This window comes from Pseudorca crassidens, chromosome 17 (assembly GCF_039906515.1).
Source record: "Pseudorca crassidens isolate mPseCra1 chromosome 17, mPseCra1.hap1, whole genome shotgun sequence".
Taxonomy (NCBI): domain Eukaryota; kingdom Metazoa; phylum Chordata; class Mammalia; order Artiodactyla; family Delphinidae; genus Pseudorca; species Pseudorca crassidens.
Window position 1 is genome coordinate 1,066,135 of NC_090312.1, and position 16,270 is coordinate 1,082,404.

A 16,270-nucleotide genomic window follows, 5' to 3' on the forward strand; every position below is an offset into this window, starting at 1 on the left:
GTCTAGGACACCGCCTCACGGCCTCTGTCCCTCGAGCCGTCTGACCCCAGCATGCCCACCCAGCCCTGCTCCTCCCGCCCCTGCTCCTCCCGCTACAGGATGGCAGGTTAGGCAGCGGTCCCACATGGGCAAGCACGGAGCCCCAGTGCCCTCCCCCACTGAGAGCTGCCCAGTGTGACCGCAGGTAGAGGGAGACGGGAGGGCTGCAGCTCGGAGAGAGAGGGGGCTCGCTGGCTGGATGACCGGGGAGGGGGGAGGCCGCTCAGACGTAGCCAAGCCCCCAGGCCGGGCCCACTTCGCACTTCCTCCTCCAGCCCTGAGGATCCTCAGGGCTCTCCCTCTTTCCTGCTCCCTCCTCATCTCCTGCCCTCTCTGTGGCTCCACACCATTCAGCTGCTGTGCCCTGCCCACTATGCTAGCCTGCCTTGGCTCAGCTGGCTTCCAGAAATGACTGTGGACCCAGAAAGAGGCCCTAGAGCCTGCAGGGCTGCTGTGGGGCAGGGGTGTGTGTGTGTGTGTGTGTGTGCGCGCGCGCGCGCGCGCATCCTAAGCGATCGGGGCTCATCGCCCGCAGGACTGTGCCTTCTCTCCTCCCCACCCCCAGCACTTCTGGCCTCAAAGAGTAGGAATGAGGTCCTCAGAGAAGGATGAGGTCCTCAGAGAAGGGCTGCCCTCTCAGCCCTCTGCCAAAGCCCACCCGGGCTCCCAAGTGAAACACTGGGCCTTCAGCAGAGGGCAAGGAGCAGGGTGCCTCCCCTTCTCTCCGAAGCCCTGGAAGCTCCTGACCATCCCAGTGGTGGTGAGGACCAGGCCCATCACAGAGTCCAGGAACAGTGGACACGGTGCATCCACACTGCAGAGCAGTGCATGGCATTTAAGATTGTTGTTTGTTGAAACTTGGAAGCAGAATAAAAAATGCTCCTTGTCAGCTGGAGCACACCCTGATAATCAAACACATCGGCATCATAATTGCCTTGTTCTGAATAGCTTTAATTTACACTCTTAAAAAAAAAAAGGCCTTACGTGGATGGAAGCCCTCTCCTTGGGGTGGGGGGTGCTCGGGGGGCCTCTGGGGGGAACCATCTCCGCTTTTGACTGGGGCATCACAGTAACGGTGGAGTCCGCTTCTGCTGCAGGTGGACGGGTGCTGGTGGCCTGCAGTGGCTGCTGCTAAGAGCCGCCAGGGCATCCTGTAGGGACCTGGCACCTGGCTGGGAGGAGTGTGGGCAGTGCACGTGGTCCGGGCCCTCTGAGGACAGGGGGCCAGAACCCAGGGCATCCCTAATGTGGGGCCAGCAGAGAGGGGCCAGTTGGAAGACCCCCAGCACTCCCAGGGCTGGGCTCTAATGAGCGTGTAGAAAATCAGAAGTGGGTGGAATTTAGGTATGCGTCGGTTTTATAAGTGACAAGATTTCTTGCTTTTGAGGCAGGCAGATACGAGGACGGGTCTGGTGCTGGATGAGCCATTCTGCAGACACGGGACGCAGGGCGGGTGGCCCGATGGGCAGGATATTCGCACCCTAACGCTGCCGCCCCTCTCCCCAGGCTGGAGTGGGTGGAGATCATCGAGCCGCGCACGCGCGAGCGCATGTACGCCAACCTGGTCACGGGCGAGTGCGTGTGGGACCCGCCGGCCGGCGTGCGCATCAAGCGCACCAGCGAGAACCAGTGGTGGGAGCTCTTCGACCCCAACACGTCGCGCTTCTACTACTACAACGCCACCACCCAGCGCACGGTGTGGCACCGGCCGCAGGACTGCGACATCATCCCCCTGGCCAAGCTGCAGACCCTGAAGCAGAACACCGACTCCCCCAGAGCCTCGGCTGAGAACAGCCCTGGGAGGGGCAGCAGCGTCAGCCACGACGGCAGCACCAGCTCGTCCCTGGAGCCCGAGCTGGATGCCGGCGACAAGGTGCAGGAGAGTGTGGGGCGAGCCAGCCGGCAGGCCGTGCTCGGGGCGGTGAAGGAGGAGAGCGGCAGGTGAGGCCGGGCCGGACGCGGGGGGTGCAGGGGCCGCGGGGGCCGCAGCAGCCTGCCTCCTGGGGGTGGGACCCTGTGCAGGGAGGAAGGGCCGCGCTCCCCTGCCCCCGCTGGGGGCGGAGCCCGGCAGGCAGCGAGGGCTGCTCTGCTCCGCTCTCCGGACCTGTTCCCCGGGGCTGGAGGTTACCTGGCCACTTGTGAAATTGCTTGGTTCTTTCCGCGGGGGGAAGTGCGAGCGTGGCTTCGGGACCCCAGAGCCGCCCCGCAGAGTACGCGTGAGGAGGGGGTGCCTTCCCCAGGCAGACCAGCCTGTTGGTCTCGGGACGCAGATCCGTGGGGATCCGTACCACCTGGCACCGAGCACCCCTGCCCAGGCTTGACAGATCTCGCCAGCATCCTGGGAGGGAGGTGAGGGGGTCACCCCCGTTTTACAAAGGAAGGACTGAGGTGGTCGGCAGCGAGGCGGAGCCCAGGAAGTGTCTGCCCTCTCCAGCGGCCGCCGTGGCTGTGTGCAGAGGTGACTGTTTGCCCTCCTGGACTGGAGAACAGTGAGGGCTTCCACCTCCTGCTGGCCTCGCACATCTGGACATCTCCCCCCAGCTCTTGTGGCCCACCCCAAGTGCCCATACCCCAGAGCCTGAACCCCGAGTACCCATCCCCCAGAGGCTGAACCCTGAGTGCCTGTACCCCAGAGCTGGCACTCAGCAGACCCTGTCCCAGGCCCCAGAGTCAACCCCAGGGCCCAGCTCTCAAGGGACCAAGTCCAGAAGGAATGGCCGGATGACACGTGCCCTGGAGAAAACAAACAGGCTGGAAGTTACCAGAAAGAAGCCAGGGAGGATCTGGAGTTGGAGGCTGGGCGGGGACAGGGTGGCGGGAAAGGGGCTGGGCAGGCTGGGTTTCACTTGGGGACGGTGGAAATCACAAAGCAGTCGAAAGCCGACTTACACGGTGGGTCCATTTGCTTCTTGGAGAATGACGTGCCAGGTCAGGGACGGTGGCGTCGTGTGCCAAGGGTGCAGGGGGCAGACGGCAGAGGCGGACGTGCTGGGACTCGAGACTGACCGTGCTGCTCCCGTACAGCACGGGGAGCCGGACACGCGTGGGGGCAGGTCAGCGTGGGTGCTGGACACACACTGGGCTCGGGCCAGAGCCTGAGGCCTGGGCAGGTGGCCTGAGTGGGCTGACAGGCTGTTTGGGAGCTGTCCTCAGGAGCCAGAGCCCGGGATGAGCCCCAAGGAGGAAGCCAACGGCTGAGTTTTAAAAGCAGCCTTCCGCCCTTCTGGTGTCCTCATGGAGCTCAGGCGGGCTGCTTCCTCCCGCCCTGCAGCTCTGACAGCCTTTGGGCTCAGATACCCTCCCGTTTGCCTTGGGCTGTGGTGGGTGCCGGCTCATCCTTGCAGTCAGGTGAAGGGACTGGACTCTAGGATTCTGTTGACCAACGTGTCCAGCACCCACGCCCGCTATCTGTGGGTGGGGCGTCTTCTTTCCAAAAGCGTCCTGGGTGCAGTGTGGTGACTCGGATCATGGGGCGGCGTGGGAGCGGGTTCCCACAGGAAGCCCTGCTCGGGCATGGTTCGGATTGTGCTGGATCTGTGGGGAGTAGGCACCTTGACCATGTCACCTTATCCCGCAGATGAAGGTGGCACATTTTGCACTTTTTTCCACACGGGACTTGCATATGTTTTTAAGGTTTATTTTTAGGTACCATATAAAGTCATATGATCGTTACTGGTACACAGACAAGAATTTTTATTTGTCAGTCCTGTTTTTACACTTTTGCTGCACTCTCGTTAGTTTCAGTAGTGCTCACCGTCTGTCTCCCGGGTTGCCTGTGACACTGGCCAGCTGTCCCAAGCTGGCCAGCACTTTCACAGTGAGGATGAACCAGGGAGGGCTTGTCCCTGTGCTCAGGCTGCTGGCCTGCTGTCCGTGTAGCACTGTGACGCTGGCCTCAGGCTGCGTGACGCTGGCCTCAGGCAGCGGCGTCCCTCTCTATCATTAGGCTTTTTAGCATGAATGGATGTGGAACCTCATCCAGTACATTTTCTTAGTCTATTGTGGGTTGAATTTTGTCCCCCAAGAGATATGCTGAAGTCCTAATTCTCAGCACCTGTGAATGTGGCCTTATGGAGAAACAGGGCTGCTGCAGACATCATTAGCTAAGCTGAGATGGGGCCACCCTGGAGTGGGCAGGGCCCTAGTCCCGCAGGACTGGCATCCTTGCAAGAAGACAGAGATGCACAGGACAGTACCCTGACGGCCGAGGCAGAGGCTGGAGCCCTGTGGCCGCAAGCCGAGAGACGCCAAGGATGGCTGGCCCCACCGGAAGCTGGATGGGGGCCTGAACAGACTCCCTCCAAGCATCCAGGAGGAGCCGGCCCTGTTGGCACCTTGATCCTGGGCTTCCAGCCTCCAGGACCGTGAGAGAGTGAATGTCTGTTCTTCTAAGATGCCCACTTTGTGGTGCTGGCTTCAGCGGCCCCAGGCACTACTACAATCAGCATTTTTAAACAGTCGTCTCTCTCATGTGTTCCTGGGATACTCTGTGTAATTTTTAAAATAGATTCAGGTTGCGAATATTTTATTTAGGATTTTTTTCCATGTTGATAAGTGAAAATGGCCTATACTTTTCTCCTTGTTCTGTGTGTCCTGGCTTTTTATCAACAGTGGGAGTGTTTCCTCTGAAACGTTGTCTGTTGCTAGAGTGTCTGGCAAAGAGCACTTGCTCACCAGCCAGGCCTGTGACCTGTGTGGATGGCGTTTTAACTACTGGTTTCTGTTCTTTACTGCTTGCAGGAATGTTCAGGCATTTACTGTCTGAAATCCTATTTTATGGAGGCCTGCTGATCTAAGTCACAGACGCGTTGGCATAGGCTGCCCTGGTGCTGCCCCTTCCTTCGTGGACGTTTGTCCACACAGGCCCTTCGCTCCTGCTGCCGTGCCTTGTGCCGGTTCCTGGAGGATTTCCACGTGCTCAGTCTTCTCAGAGAACCCGCTCCAGCTCTCAAGAGCCTCTTTTATGTCACTGCTCTTCTATTTGTTGGACGTTTTTTTCTCAGTCTTTTACTAACTTATTGTTGGAAACTTAACTCATCTATTTTCACTGTTTCTTCTGAAATGGACTTTTGAAGTCCTGCTTCCCTCAGCATAGTACTTTAGTTTCATTACACAACTCTTGGTATGTAGAATTTTCATTGTTCAATTTTAAATATTTTCTACTTTTAATTATGATTGCTTTTTTGACTCGTTTGTAATTTAGAAATGTCTTAATTTCCAAAACTGTAGGTTACTCTCCATTCTTGTTCTTGATTGTGAACTTAATTTCATTTTGGCCAGAAAGCATGATTTTTTTTTTTGAGACTTGCTTTGTAGCCTAAATCCTGAATTTTTATAAATGATTTCAGGACTACTTCAAAAATTTCTGTTCTCTGTTAGGTCCAGAGTTCTCTGTGTGTTTGTTAGGTCAAATCTGTTAATTGTGTCAATTGAGTTTCTTACTAATTTTTTGTCTACCTGATGTATCGATTCTGAGAGGTAAAGTCTCCCCACACGGTGGAACTGGTCTGTCCCTCCTTCCTGTCTCGCATTGCTGCTGCCTGTGTGTGGAAGCTGTGGGCCGGCTGCATATGGATTTGCAGTTAGGTGTCCTGATGCGTTTTTCCTTTGTCGTTACGTTGTCTACCTGCTGATGTTTTTTGCCTGAAGTGTGCTTTGGAACTGACGTCGGCCAGTTTCTCCGTGGTTAGTATTTGCCTCTGAACGGCAGTCCTTTCCCATGCGCTTTAGGTGTGTTTCTCATCAGTAACCTGTAGGGTTAGGGTCATGCTTCACCCATTCCATCACCTGTCCTTGGTCTGGCGGGATGGTTGCGGGGGTGCTTCCTGGGGATCCCTGATACGGCGAGAGGATGTGGTTTACCATCCTCGTATCCTCCAGGCCCAGGCTCTTCCTGTCATCCTTCTTCCTGCATCGTCCCTGAACTGCTCCATGCGTGTGTCCACCGCCCAGCGTGTTCCTGTGCACGGGGGGCTGTGGGCTATGCTCCCGCCGCAGGACACTGCTCTTAAGCTGCGTGCACCCTGCAGCCCGGGGCAGCCCTGCACCTCCTCCTCTGTGCCCGGGGCCCGGGTGGGAGCGTTTGGGGTGAGTGACCGGCAGGGCGGCTCTGGACCGGGCTTACCCAGCAGATCTGGTCAGGCAGAATCTCGCAGACGTGAATCGGCTGCTTCTGCCTTTCGCACACTTTCTTCTGGAGCTGCTGGCTGACTTCAGTGTGCAGGAGCCCTCATGGACCCCAGGGCTCAGCTCCTCCCCTCGGCGTGCCTGCTGACTGGTCCCTGGTGTCCTTGATTTTGACGCAACCAAATTTGCCATTATTTTCGCCTTATGGTTTTTCTTTTTCTTTTTTTTTAATAATAAATTTGTTTATTTATTTTTGGCTGCGTTGGGTCTTCGTTGCTGTGCACGGGTTTCTCAAGTTGCGGCGAGGTGAGCGGGGGCTACTCTTGGTTCCGGTGCATGGGCTTCTCGTTGCAGTGGCTTCTCTTGTTGCAGAGCATGGGCTCTAGGCACACAGGCTTCAGTAGTTGCGGCGTGCAGGCTCAGTAGTTGTGGCTCGTGGGCTCTAGAGTGCAGGCTCAGTAGTTGTGGCGCACGGGCTTAGTTGCTCCGCGGCATGTGGGATCTTCCCGGACCAGGGCTCAAACCCATGTCCCCTGCATTGGCAGGCGGATTCTTAACCACTGCACCACCAGGGAAGCCTGTGGTTTGTTTTTAACGTTTTGCTTAGAAAGTTCTTTCTTGGCCTGGGCCCAGAGGTATTCGCTTATATGTCTTGTGTTAACTTTATAGTTTTCTCTTCCACGTGGAGGCCTAGGTCTGCCTGGTGCCACCTTCGCGTGTGGCCAGAAGGATCCTCGTTCCGTCTTCTCCCCGGCCCACCCGTGCCACCCGTCACTTTCTCTCCCTGCAGCGCCGTCAGTCTGCTCTTTGGGCACCACCCAAGCCTCGTGTGTGCTAGGAAGCGTCCCTGTCTCCTCTTTGTACTTAAGAGCATCTTAGCTAGTTGTGGGCTTTTCTTCTATCATTTAAATCCTAGAGTTCAGATTCCTCAGAAAACCCAGGGGGCTATTGCATGGACTACAGTATAGTGTAAACGTAACTTTTTCTTTTCTTTTCTTTTCTTTTTTTTTGTGGTACGCAGGCCTCTCACTGTTGTGGCCTCTCCAGTTGCGGAGCACAGGTTCCGGACGCGCAGGCTCAGCGGCCATGGCTCATGGGCCCAGCCGCTCTGCGGCATGTGGGATCTTCCCAGACCGGGGCACGAACCTGTGTCCCCTGCATCGGCAGGCGGACTCTCAACCACTGCGCCACCAGGGAAGCCCCTAAACATAACTTTTGTTTGCACTGAGATACCAGAACGTTCATGTGACTGGCTTTATTGTAGTGGTCTGGGACTAAACCTGCAGTACCTCTGAGGTTCACCAGTAGTTTGAGCTCAGAAAATATATCTGCTGCAAAACTGTGTGGGAATGGAGATCTTCTTGTTTTAATTTTTGTGGCACGGGAAGGAGATGATAGAACAGCCTCTGATATTATTTGTGACTCACGTTCACTGTAGTCAAGATGACTCTACTGCAGTCTCGGTATCTCATATAAGCTCTGTTTGCCTTATAATTTTAGGTTGAGTTCATTGAAAAACATTCTCAAATCTGAAAAAAAAAAACACTCATATTCAATGTTTGATGATAGTGGTCGAGTAGAGGTTTTTCTCAAACAGAAAATTTCAGTCTAGGTCGTGAGTTTTTTAAAAAACTGCAGTAAAACTTTCCCCTTTCAAGCTGTTAAACTGTTGTGTAGTAGGTCAAGTCGGGATGTTTCGCTTCTATTTCTGACAAAAATCCCTGGAACTGGTGATGGCAAAGTCCAGGAGAGCAGAGGAAGTTCTCAGCCGATGCTGCTGTCTCATGACTCGTGATGGGTTTGGTGTGTTCTGCAGAGCACCTGCCAGTGAAGGGTACGGTGTGTACCCTTAAACACCCACCCTGGGCTTCCCTGGTGGCGCAGTGGTTGAGAGTCCGCCTGCCGATGCAGGGGACACGGGTTCGTGCCCTGGTCCGGGAAGATCGCACATGCCGCGGAGCGGCTGGGCCCGTGAGCCATGGCCGCTGAGGCTGCGCGTCCGGAGCCTGTGCTCCGCAACGGGAGAGGCCACAACAGTGAGAGGCTCGCGTACCGCAAACAAACAAAAAAAACACCCACCCTGTGCGGGCCTGTGGGTTCCCAGCTGAGCTTCTTCTGACATGCGTGTTTTAGCGTGATCAGTTGTTCACACATCTTAGCAGATTCCACTTCAGGTTGGGCTGCATTAGGTGTTTTCTCAGCTTCTTTGGCAGTACTTTCAGCTGCAGTTGCTCCACAGAGAGGATTCATGGAGGCCAGTTGCTCAGTCACTTCAGACTCAGTGTTGACTGCTTGAGTGAAGTAGCACCTGCAGAGCGGTGTCCGGAGCCCAGGGACCCTCTGATCCGTGGCTGCTGTCGCTGCTCTCACTGTCCTTGACTCTTCAAGACTGTCTGGCCGAAAGGCTGGTAGTCTGACGCAGGTTTGTTTTCTCTGGACGCATAACTTTCGCTGCTGCAGTCAACACAATTTAATAAACTCATCATTGGTGAACAGCATTCCTTGCTTTCCTTGCTTGGCTAACAAATGAGCCCCTTGGGAGCTTACTTGGTGTAAGGGTCCTTTTCGTTTTCATTTTGTGAAGTAATTCTGCTGCGATGAGGTTTCCATTTCGAACTCTGACTGTTGTGCACTTTGGGACATTGCAGTGCTTCCAGCAGGGCTGTGTGTCCTACCGACCCAGCAGCAAAGAGCCCGCATGCCACCGCGCCTGAAAGGCATAACGGTACATGCCCACTCTCTTCGTGGTGTGGCATTGTGGATAGGCAGGGTAGTAAAAGCGTCAGTGAAATGTCATGGGTCGGCCATGCGTGTGGCACTCAGGCCAATGAGGTGCAGCTGCATCGCCGGGCCTGCGCCACGCTGAGTGATGCAAGCACCTCCTGTGGTCTCTGCTGTGGCCACTCACGTCACTGTTGCAGATGAGCGAATGGGACTGTGTTCCCATGTCGTGTTCCTGACGGACACTGGAATTTGAACCTCGTGTAGTTTTCACATTTCACACACAAAAAAATTTTAATATATAAACCATTCTTAGCTCACCTGCTATACAAAAACAGGCAGCAGGCTGGACGTGGCCCACAGGCTGTAGTTAGCTGCCCCCTGACCTGAAGGGGCGTGCAGGCTTCCTGGCATGGCCAGCCCACGGGGCCTGGTGGCCCGGCCCGAGCCCCTCTGTGTCCCCCTCCTCACCACCTGCTGCGTCTCAGCACAGTGGCCTCTTCCTGTTCCCAGGCTATGCCCAGCTCGACCCCTTGCCGGCCCACTTTCCTGTCCACAGCTCAGATGCACCCCCCTAGAGAGCCATCCCTGGAGCTGTTTCCGGTCTGGTCCTACAGTGGCCTGAGGTTCTGGTTCGTTCTGCAGTGGACTGCACCCGGAGTGTGAGCCCTGTGGGAGCAGAAGTGTGTCTGCCTCACCTGCCTCAGGTTGCAGCCCCGGCCCAGGCCCAGCCGCAGCTCATCGGCCGGAGCCCCAGCTCTGAGATGGACCTGGGCTGTAGTGGGCTATCCCTGTAGGAGGGCGGTGGGCCTCCAGTCCGTTCAATCCGTTCCACGTTCCCAAGAAATACTCAGATCAGATGAAGGGGACGACTTTGTGGGCAGGAGCTGTGGATGAGAAACTAAAAGGACAGCACCCACATTCTGGAAAGTGAAAGAAAGGTGTGTTATTTTTGATGTATCGTGTTTCTAAACGGTTGCACTTCTGTTCACGTCTCCGTTTTGTTTTGCTGTGTTTCAGTTCCTCACCGTCAGGAGGTCTTCTTGAGAAGGACTATGAGATTTACCAGGACTACAGTGCGGACGGCCACCTTCTCCACTGCAGGTAGGGCCCCTGCCTCAGGCCTGGCCCTGTCTCCTGACCCGGGGATGGTTTTCCTGGCAGCTCTTCGGTGAGCTGGAGGAGAGTCTGGCTCAGCAGGACGTGCACAGCACGCAGGGCCCAGCCCCAGCCAGTGGAACGTGAGGAGAGGTCGTCAGGGCCACCAGCGCCGGGGCAGAGTGGCCCCAGGCCCGCGTGGCAGCTGCCAGTCACTGCGCAGTTTGGGGAGCTGTTGAGTCTGTGGTACCGGCCCTGGCCCCTGGCAGACTCCTCGGGGGCTCTTCAGCATGTGGTCTCCCTGGGAGCTCCGGGCCACACATCGGAGTGTTTCCCCGGCCACGTGGGGAAGACTGGTGCCAGCCGAAGGGAAGGGAGGAGGCTCGCCTCCCTCGGCCCTGGGTTGGCCTTGCAGGGCGTTGGGGTTTCTGGATACGACCCTCAGGACCCTGGGCACAGCAGCCGTCGGTCTGGGCAGGGGCCATCCCTTGGTCAGCTCGTGTGTCCAGGCTGGAGGAGCACCTGCCCTGCAGCCGAGGGGGGCCGGGCCGGGTGCCCCCAGCACAGGCCAGCAGGATTCATGTGAATTGTGGAGGGATGTGCAGGTGCAAGGGGCCTCTGGCACTCTGCTCAGTTTAGAGGTTGAGCTTGCAAGTGGTGACCGGGCTCGTTGATGTGGTAAGGGATCTGGGCCTGCGTGGGGCCAGTGGTGTGGTGGTGTCCACAGGTGTGTTTTGTGGCCTCCCATGTTCTCCTTGGTAAAGGGGTGCGGTGGCTGACGGGCAGGGCCTCACCCCGGCTGCAGGGCAGGGCAGGTCCCCGGACGTGTTTCTTCCCGGGCAGTGAGTCCTGCTCTTGCCGGCTGCGCATCACAGCCCTGGGCCCTGCGGGACGCACGTGCCACCTGCTCTGTGGTGGCCCGGCACTGCCCTGGCCCTGCCATCCCGGTGCCACCTGGGCCGGGCGTGAGAGCAGCTCCCTCAGCCAGACAGAGCGGGAAGGACTGTTGAGGAGGGGGGCCGTGTGCCAGCGGCTGTGCAGCCCGGTGCAGGGCATGTCAGGGGCCTGCGGTTTGCTGGGTGGTCAGAGGACCACGTGGCTCCGGTTCTCTGACGTGGTCTCTTCTTGTTGCGCGTGAGCTGCACCCGCATCTCGGGCAGAGGCTTCCCTCCAGACCCACGCGGCAGCCGTCCCAGCCCCGCTTCCCTGCTGCCCTTTGCCGGTTCTGGGGGCCGCATGTGGAGCAGCGCTTCCCTGAGGAGGCGTCTCCTCCTTCTTTGGAGAACAGGCGACTGCCCTGAGCTGAGCGGAGGCCCCGCCCGCCCGCTCCAGCACTTCCCCGGGCGTGGGAGGCCGCCTCTCCCCTCGTGGCCGGAAGCCTTCTCGGAACAAGGGCGTGGGGCGGCGTCTCTCGCCTGGGTGCCTCCGCCCGAGCAGAGCCAACAGGGGGTTAGGGGTCGAGAGAGAAGCATGGGACTCCTGGTCTGGGGAGCCATGAGGAGACGGAGGGGCCGGCGGGGCGGGAGCCTAGAGGGGGCGCGGTGGGGGCCCTGCGAGGCTGCGGGGCTGCGAGGGGCCGGCCTGTGGGGCAGGAAGTGAGGCCGCCCGCGCGGGGGCGGGTGGTTGAGGCCGGCGTCTGCTCTGTGACCCAGGCGGCCCTCGTTTCCCGGTAAGACAGGGAGCCCGTGACCCCGGGGCCTGCCTTGGGGATGGAGTCAGAGGCTCCTGTGCGGGTGACCCGCCCTCAGCCAGGGGTGCCGTCTGCCGGGCACCTTCCTTCCTGCTGCCCCGTTCCGGCCTCTGCCCTGACTCGATGGAAGCCCTCTGGGCCCTGGAGTAGACTGTGCTCTGGACTCCGCCCGACACGACAACTCTCCCACACTCCTCATTCCGCAGCCGCAGCCCCGCCACCCTCGCCCCCCCCCCCGCAGAGGGGCGGGGTCCCTCCTGCCGAGGGGTGAAAAGATGTGCAAAATAACGCTTCCCAGTTGCTGAGTGTTTCCTGTGTGCCAGTGCTGAGCTAAGGACTTTATCGTATGCGCATCTGCACATCGTGTTTGATCCTCGTAGGAACTGATGAGGACACGGGGACAGAGCCGGGAGGTGATTTCCCACAGCCTGCAGCCAGGGGACAATGGCCTGGAGTGCAGCCACAGATCTCTCCGACTCCAGAGCTGGCTCTCTGGGTCTGCTGCCCTCCGCCCTCCGCTCTGCCTGCTTGGCCTGGGGGGCAGGCCGGGAGCAGCCTCCGGCAACCGGGAGTGGAGCCCTGCTGCAGTCTGACTTCTCCCCTGGGTAATGAGGTCAGGCTGCAGGGTTTGGTCCTGGTCATGCTGGAGCAGGCTGCCCGGCCCGAGGCCTCTCACTCTCACCCTGACCGCACATGCTGACTCTGGTTCTCTAAGTCCTGCCTCACCCACGCCCAGTAATTAGGACTCGTGGCCTCATCCAGAAAGCCCCAGCCTCAGTCAGAGGATAAAGGCGGAGGACCAGACTACCCAGCTGGTTTCTTAAGACGCTTGGGATTTCTCCTCTCTGTGATGGTGGATCCACTTAACTGAGACCAGCCTGTACAACAAGAACACAACAGACCAAATATTCCTGCAGGCATCCGAGGAGCTAGGACGTGTGGCCAAGGTCTGGCAGTCATTGCAGCCCAGCACACGTGTCACCGCCTCAGGAGCCACAGAGGGGACCTTGGCAGCATTCCATGTTTCTACTGGGACTCCTGAAAGGCTACACGAAGGCATAGGGTGCGCCATAAGTAGACCAGTCTTCGAATAGACGCCCGAATTCCAGTCAGCTCAGTCCCAGATGGGATTCAGGTGATCGATCTGCCCGTATCCCAGCTGCCTGCTAAGAAACAAAAGTAAACCAGAGCCTCAAATTATCTCAACAGTTTTCCATACACAGTCACCAGAATTTCAGTCTAAAATTGCCGGAACTGATTAGGAACAAAAGCAGATAGTAGAAACAGACCCACCAGAGGTCTATATTTTGGAGTCATCAGACACTCACTTTAATATGATTCATTTGTACAAGATACTAAATGGCAGTTTTTCCAAATCAAATAATTTCATCAACATAGATCACATGGGCTCCCCTGGTGGCACAGTGGTTGCGAGTCCGCCTGCCGATGAAGGGGACGCGGGTTCGTGCCCCGGTCTGGGAGGATCCCACATGCCGCGGAGCGGCTGGGCCCGTGAGCCGTGGCCGCTGAGCCTGCGCGTCCGGAGCCTGTGCTCCGCAACGGGAGAGGCCACAACAGTGAGAGGCCCACGTACCGCAAAAAAAAAAAAAAGAAAAGATAGATCACATTCTAGGCCATAAAACACAGCTTAACAAATTAAAAGAAAAGAAATAATACAGTATCTGCTCTCAGACCACAATGGAATTAAACTAGAAATCAGTAACAGAAAGATAGCTGGAAAACCCCCAGATACTTGCAGGTTAAACAACACACTTCTGAATATCACATGGGTCAAAGAAGAAATCTCAAGAGAAATTTTAAACTTTTGAACTGAATAAAAATGAAAACACAACTTAAAATTTGTGGGGTGTGATAAAGGCAGTACTTAGAGGGAAATTTATATCAGTGCATATATTAGAAAAGTGCATATATTAGAAAAGAAGAAAGATCTAAAATCAGTCATCCAAGTTTTCATTCTCGGAAACTAGGAGAAGATGAGCAAATTAAGTACAAAGTAAGCAGAAGAAAAGATAGATATTAAAAATTAGAGCAGAAATCAATGAAATTGAAATAGGAAATTAATGGAAAAAAATCAATGAAATGAAAACCTGGTTCTTTGAAATGATGAATAAAACCAATAAGCAGTAAGTAGCCAGTCTAAGAAAAAGAGAGAAAGGACACAAATTATTAATATCAGGAATGAAAGAAGCGATATCACTAAAGATTCCTTGGACATTAGAAAGAAAATACAGGGCATTCCCTGGTGGTCCAGTGGTTGGGACTCTGCGCCTTCACTGCTGAGGGCCCCAGGTTCGATCCTTGGTCAGGGAACTAGGATCCCGCAAGCTGCATGGCCAAAAAAACAGAAATAAAAATAAAGAAAATACAGGGATGCTATGAACAGCCCTGTGCACACAGACTTGATAGCCTGGGTGAAATAAACCAATTCTTTAAAAGACACAGTCTGCCAAAACTCATATAACAAGAAATAGACAATCTGAATAGGTCTACATGTGTTAAAGAAGTTGAATCAATAATTAATAATCTTCCAAAACAGAAAGGACCAGGCCCAGATGGGTTCACTGGTGAGTTCTACCAAACATTTATGGAAGAAATTATAGCAGTTCTCTACAGTCTCTTTCAAAGGATAGAAGCAGAGGGAATACTTCCTAACTCATTCTATGAGGTCAGTATTACGCTAATATCAAAATTAGAAAAACACATTACAAGAAAATTACGGACCAGTCTCTCTCATGAACATGGATATAAAAATCCTCAACAAAATATTAGCAAATCAAATCCACCACTGTATAGAAAGCATTACACACCATGACCAAGTGGGATTTATCCTAGTTATGCAAGGTTGGTTCAACATTTGAGAATCAGTAATACTCCATTACATCAATAGGCCAAAGAAGAAAAATCCATGATCGCATCAGCCGATGCAGAAAAAGCATTTGGCAAAAATCCAACACCCATTCATGATTTTAAAAAAAAAAACCCTCAGTAAACTAGGAACTAGAGAGGAACTTCCTTAACCTGATGAAGAATTTCTATAAAAAATTTACAGCCAACATCACACTTAGGAGTGAGAAGGTCAAAGCTTTCCCACTAAGACCAGGAGCAAGACGAGGGTTTCCCTTCTGACCTCTGCTTTTCAGCATCGTATTGGAAGTCCTTGCTAATGCAGTAACACAAGAAAAAGAAATAAAAGGTATACGGATTGGGAAGGAAAAAATAAAACTGTCCCCGTCTACAGATGACATGATCATCTATGTAGAAAATCCCAAAGAACTGACAAACTCCTAGAACTAAGTGATTATAGCAAGGTTGTAGGATATAAGCTAAACATGCAGAAGTCAATTGCTTTCCTATATACTAGCAATGAACAAGTGGAATTTGAAGTTAAAATCAATAGCATTGACATTAATATCCCCCCCAAATGAAACAGGTATAAATCTAACAAAATATGTGAAAAATCTATGTGAGAAAAACTGTAAAATTCTGATGAGAGATATCAAGGGAGAACTAAATAAATGGAGTAAGATGTCACCTCTTCCCAACTTGATCTATATGTTCAGTGCAGTCTCAGTCAGCATCCCAGCAGGTTGTTCTGTGGATATTGACAAAGCGATAATAAAATTTCTATGGAAAACACACCATTGTAAAGCAATTATACTCCAATAAAGATGTTAAAAAAAATTTCTATGGAGAGGCAAAAGATACAGAACAGCCAACACAATATTCAAGGAGAACAAAGTTGGAGGAATAATACTACCCGAGTTCAAGACTTACTATAAAGCTACCTTCATCACGACAGTGTGGTATTGGTAAAAGAATAGATAGATAAATAGAATAGACTGGAGAAACAACCAATAGACCCCCATAAATATAGTCAAGTAATCTTTGACAAAGGGGCAAAGGCAATGCAACGGAGCAAAGATGGTCTCTTCAACAGATGGTGCTGGAACAACTGAACGTTCACAGGCAAGAAAATGAATCTGGACACATTCCTTACACCCTTCATGGAAATTAACTCAAAATGGATCACAGACCTAAATGTAAAACACAAAACTAACTCCTAGAAGGTAATGGAGGAGAAAACCCAGATGACCTTGGGTTTGGCAGTGACTTTTTAGGTACAACGTCCAAGGCATGATTCATGAAAGAAACAATTGATAAGCCGGACTTCATTAAAATTAAAAATTTCTGCTCTGCGAAAGACAGTGTCAGGCGAATGAGCAGACAAGCCATAGACTGGGAGAAAATGTTTGCAAAAGACACAAATGATAAAGGACTGTTATCTGAAATATACAAAGAACTCTTAAACCCCAGCAGTAAGAAAACAACCTGATTTTAAAATGGGCCAAAGGGACTCCCCTCGTGGCACAGTGGTTAAGAATCCACCCACCAGTGCAGGGGACACGGGTTCAAGCCCTGGTCCGGGAAGATCCCACATGCCACAGAGCAACTAAGCCCGTGCGCCACAACTACTGAGCCTGTGTTCTAGAGCCCGCGAGCCACAACTACTGAGCCCACGCACCTAGAGCCCGTGCTCCACAACTACTGAGCCTTGCTCTAGAGCCCACGAGCCAC

The 16,270-nt window shown here is 54.1% G+C and overlaps 1 protein-coding gene across 14 annotated transcripts in view; it reads left to right on the forward strand.

Moving 5' to 3' along the window:
• Positions 1-16,270, forward strand: part of ARHGAP39 (Rho GTPase activating protein 39) — a 73,815-nt gene that overhangs the window by 39,316 nt on the left and 18,229 nt on the right. For 13 of the 14 annotated variants that reach the window (XR_010936606.1, XR_010936607.1, XM_067712465.1 and 10 more), the window contains 2 exons: positions 1,546-1,980; positions 9,907-9,990. Coding sequence is in view for 12 of the 14 variants with exons in the window: in XM_067712465.1 (XP_067568566.1) it covers positions 1,546-1,980; positions 9,907-9,990 (519 nt within the window). In the remaining 2 variants the exon portion in view is untranslated. The remainder of the gene's footprint in view (positions 1-1,545; positions 1,981-9,906; positions 9,991-16,270) is intronic. The other variant, XM_067712474.1, reaches the window with a different exon arrangement.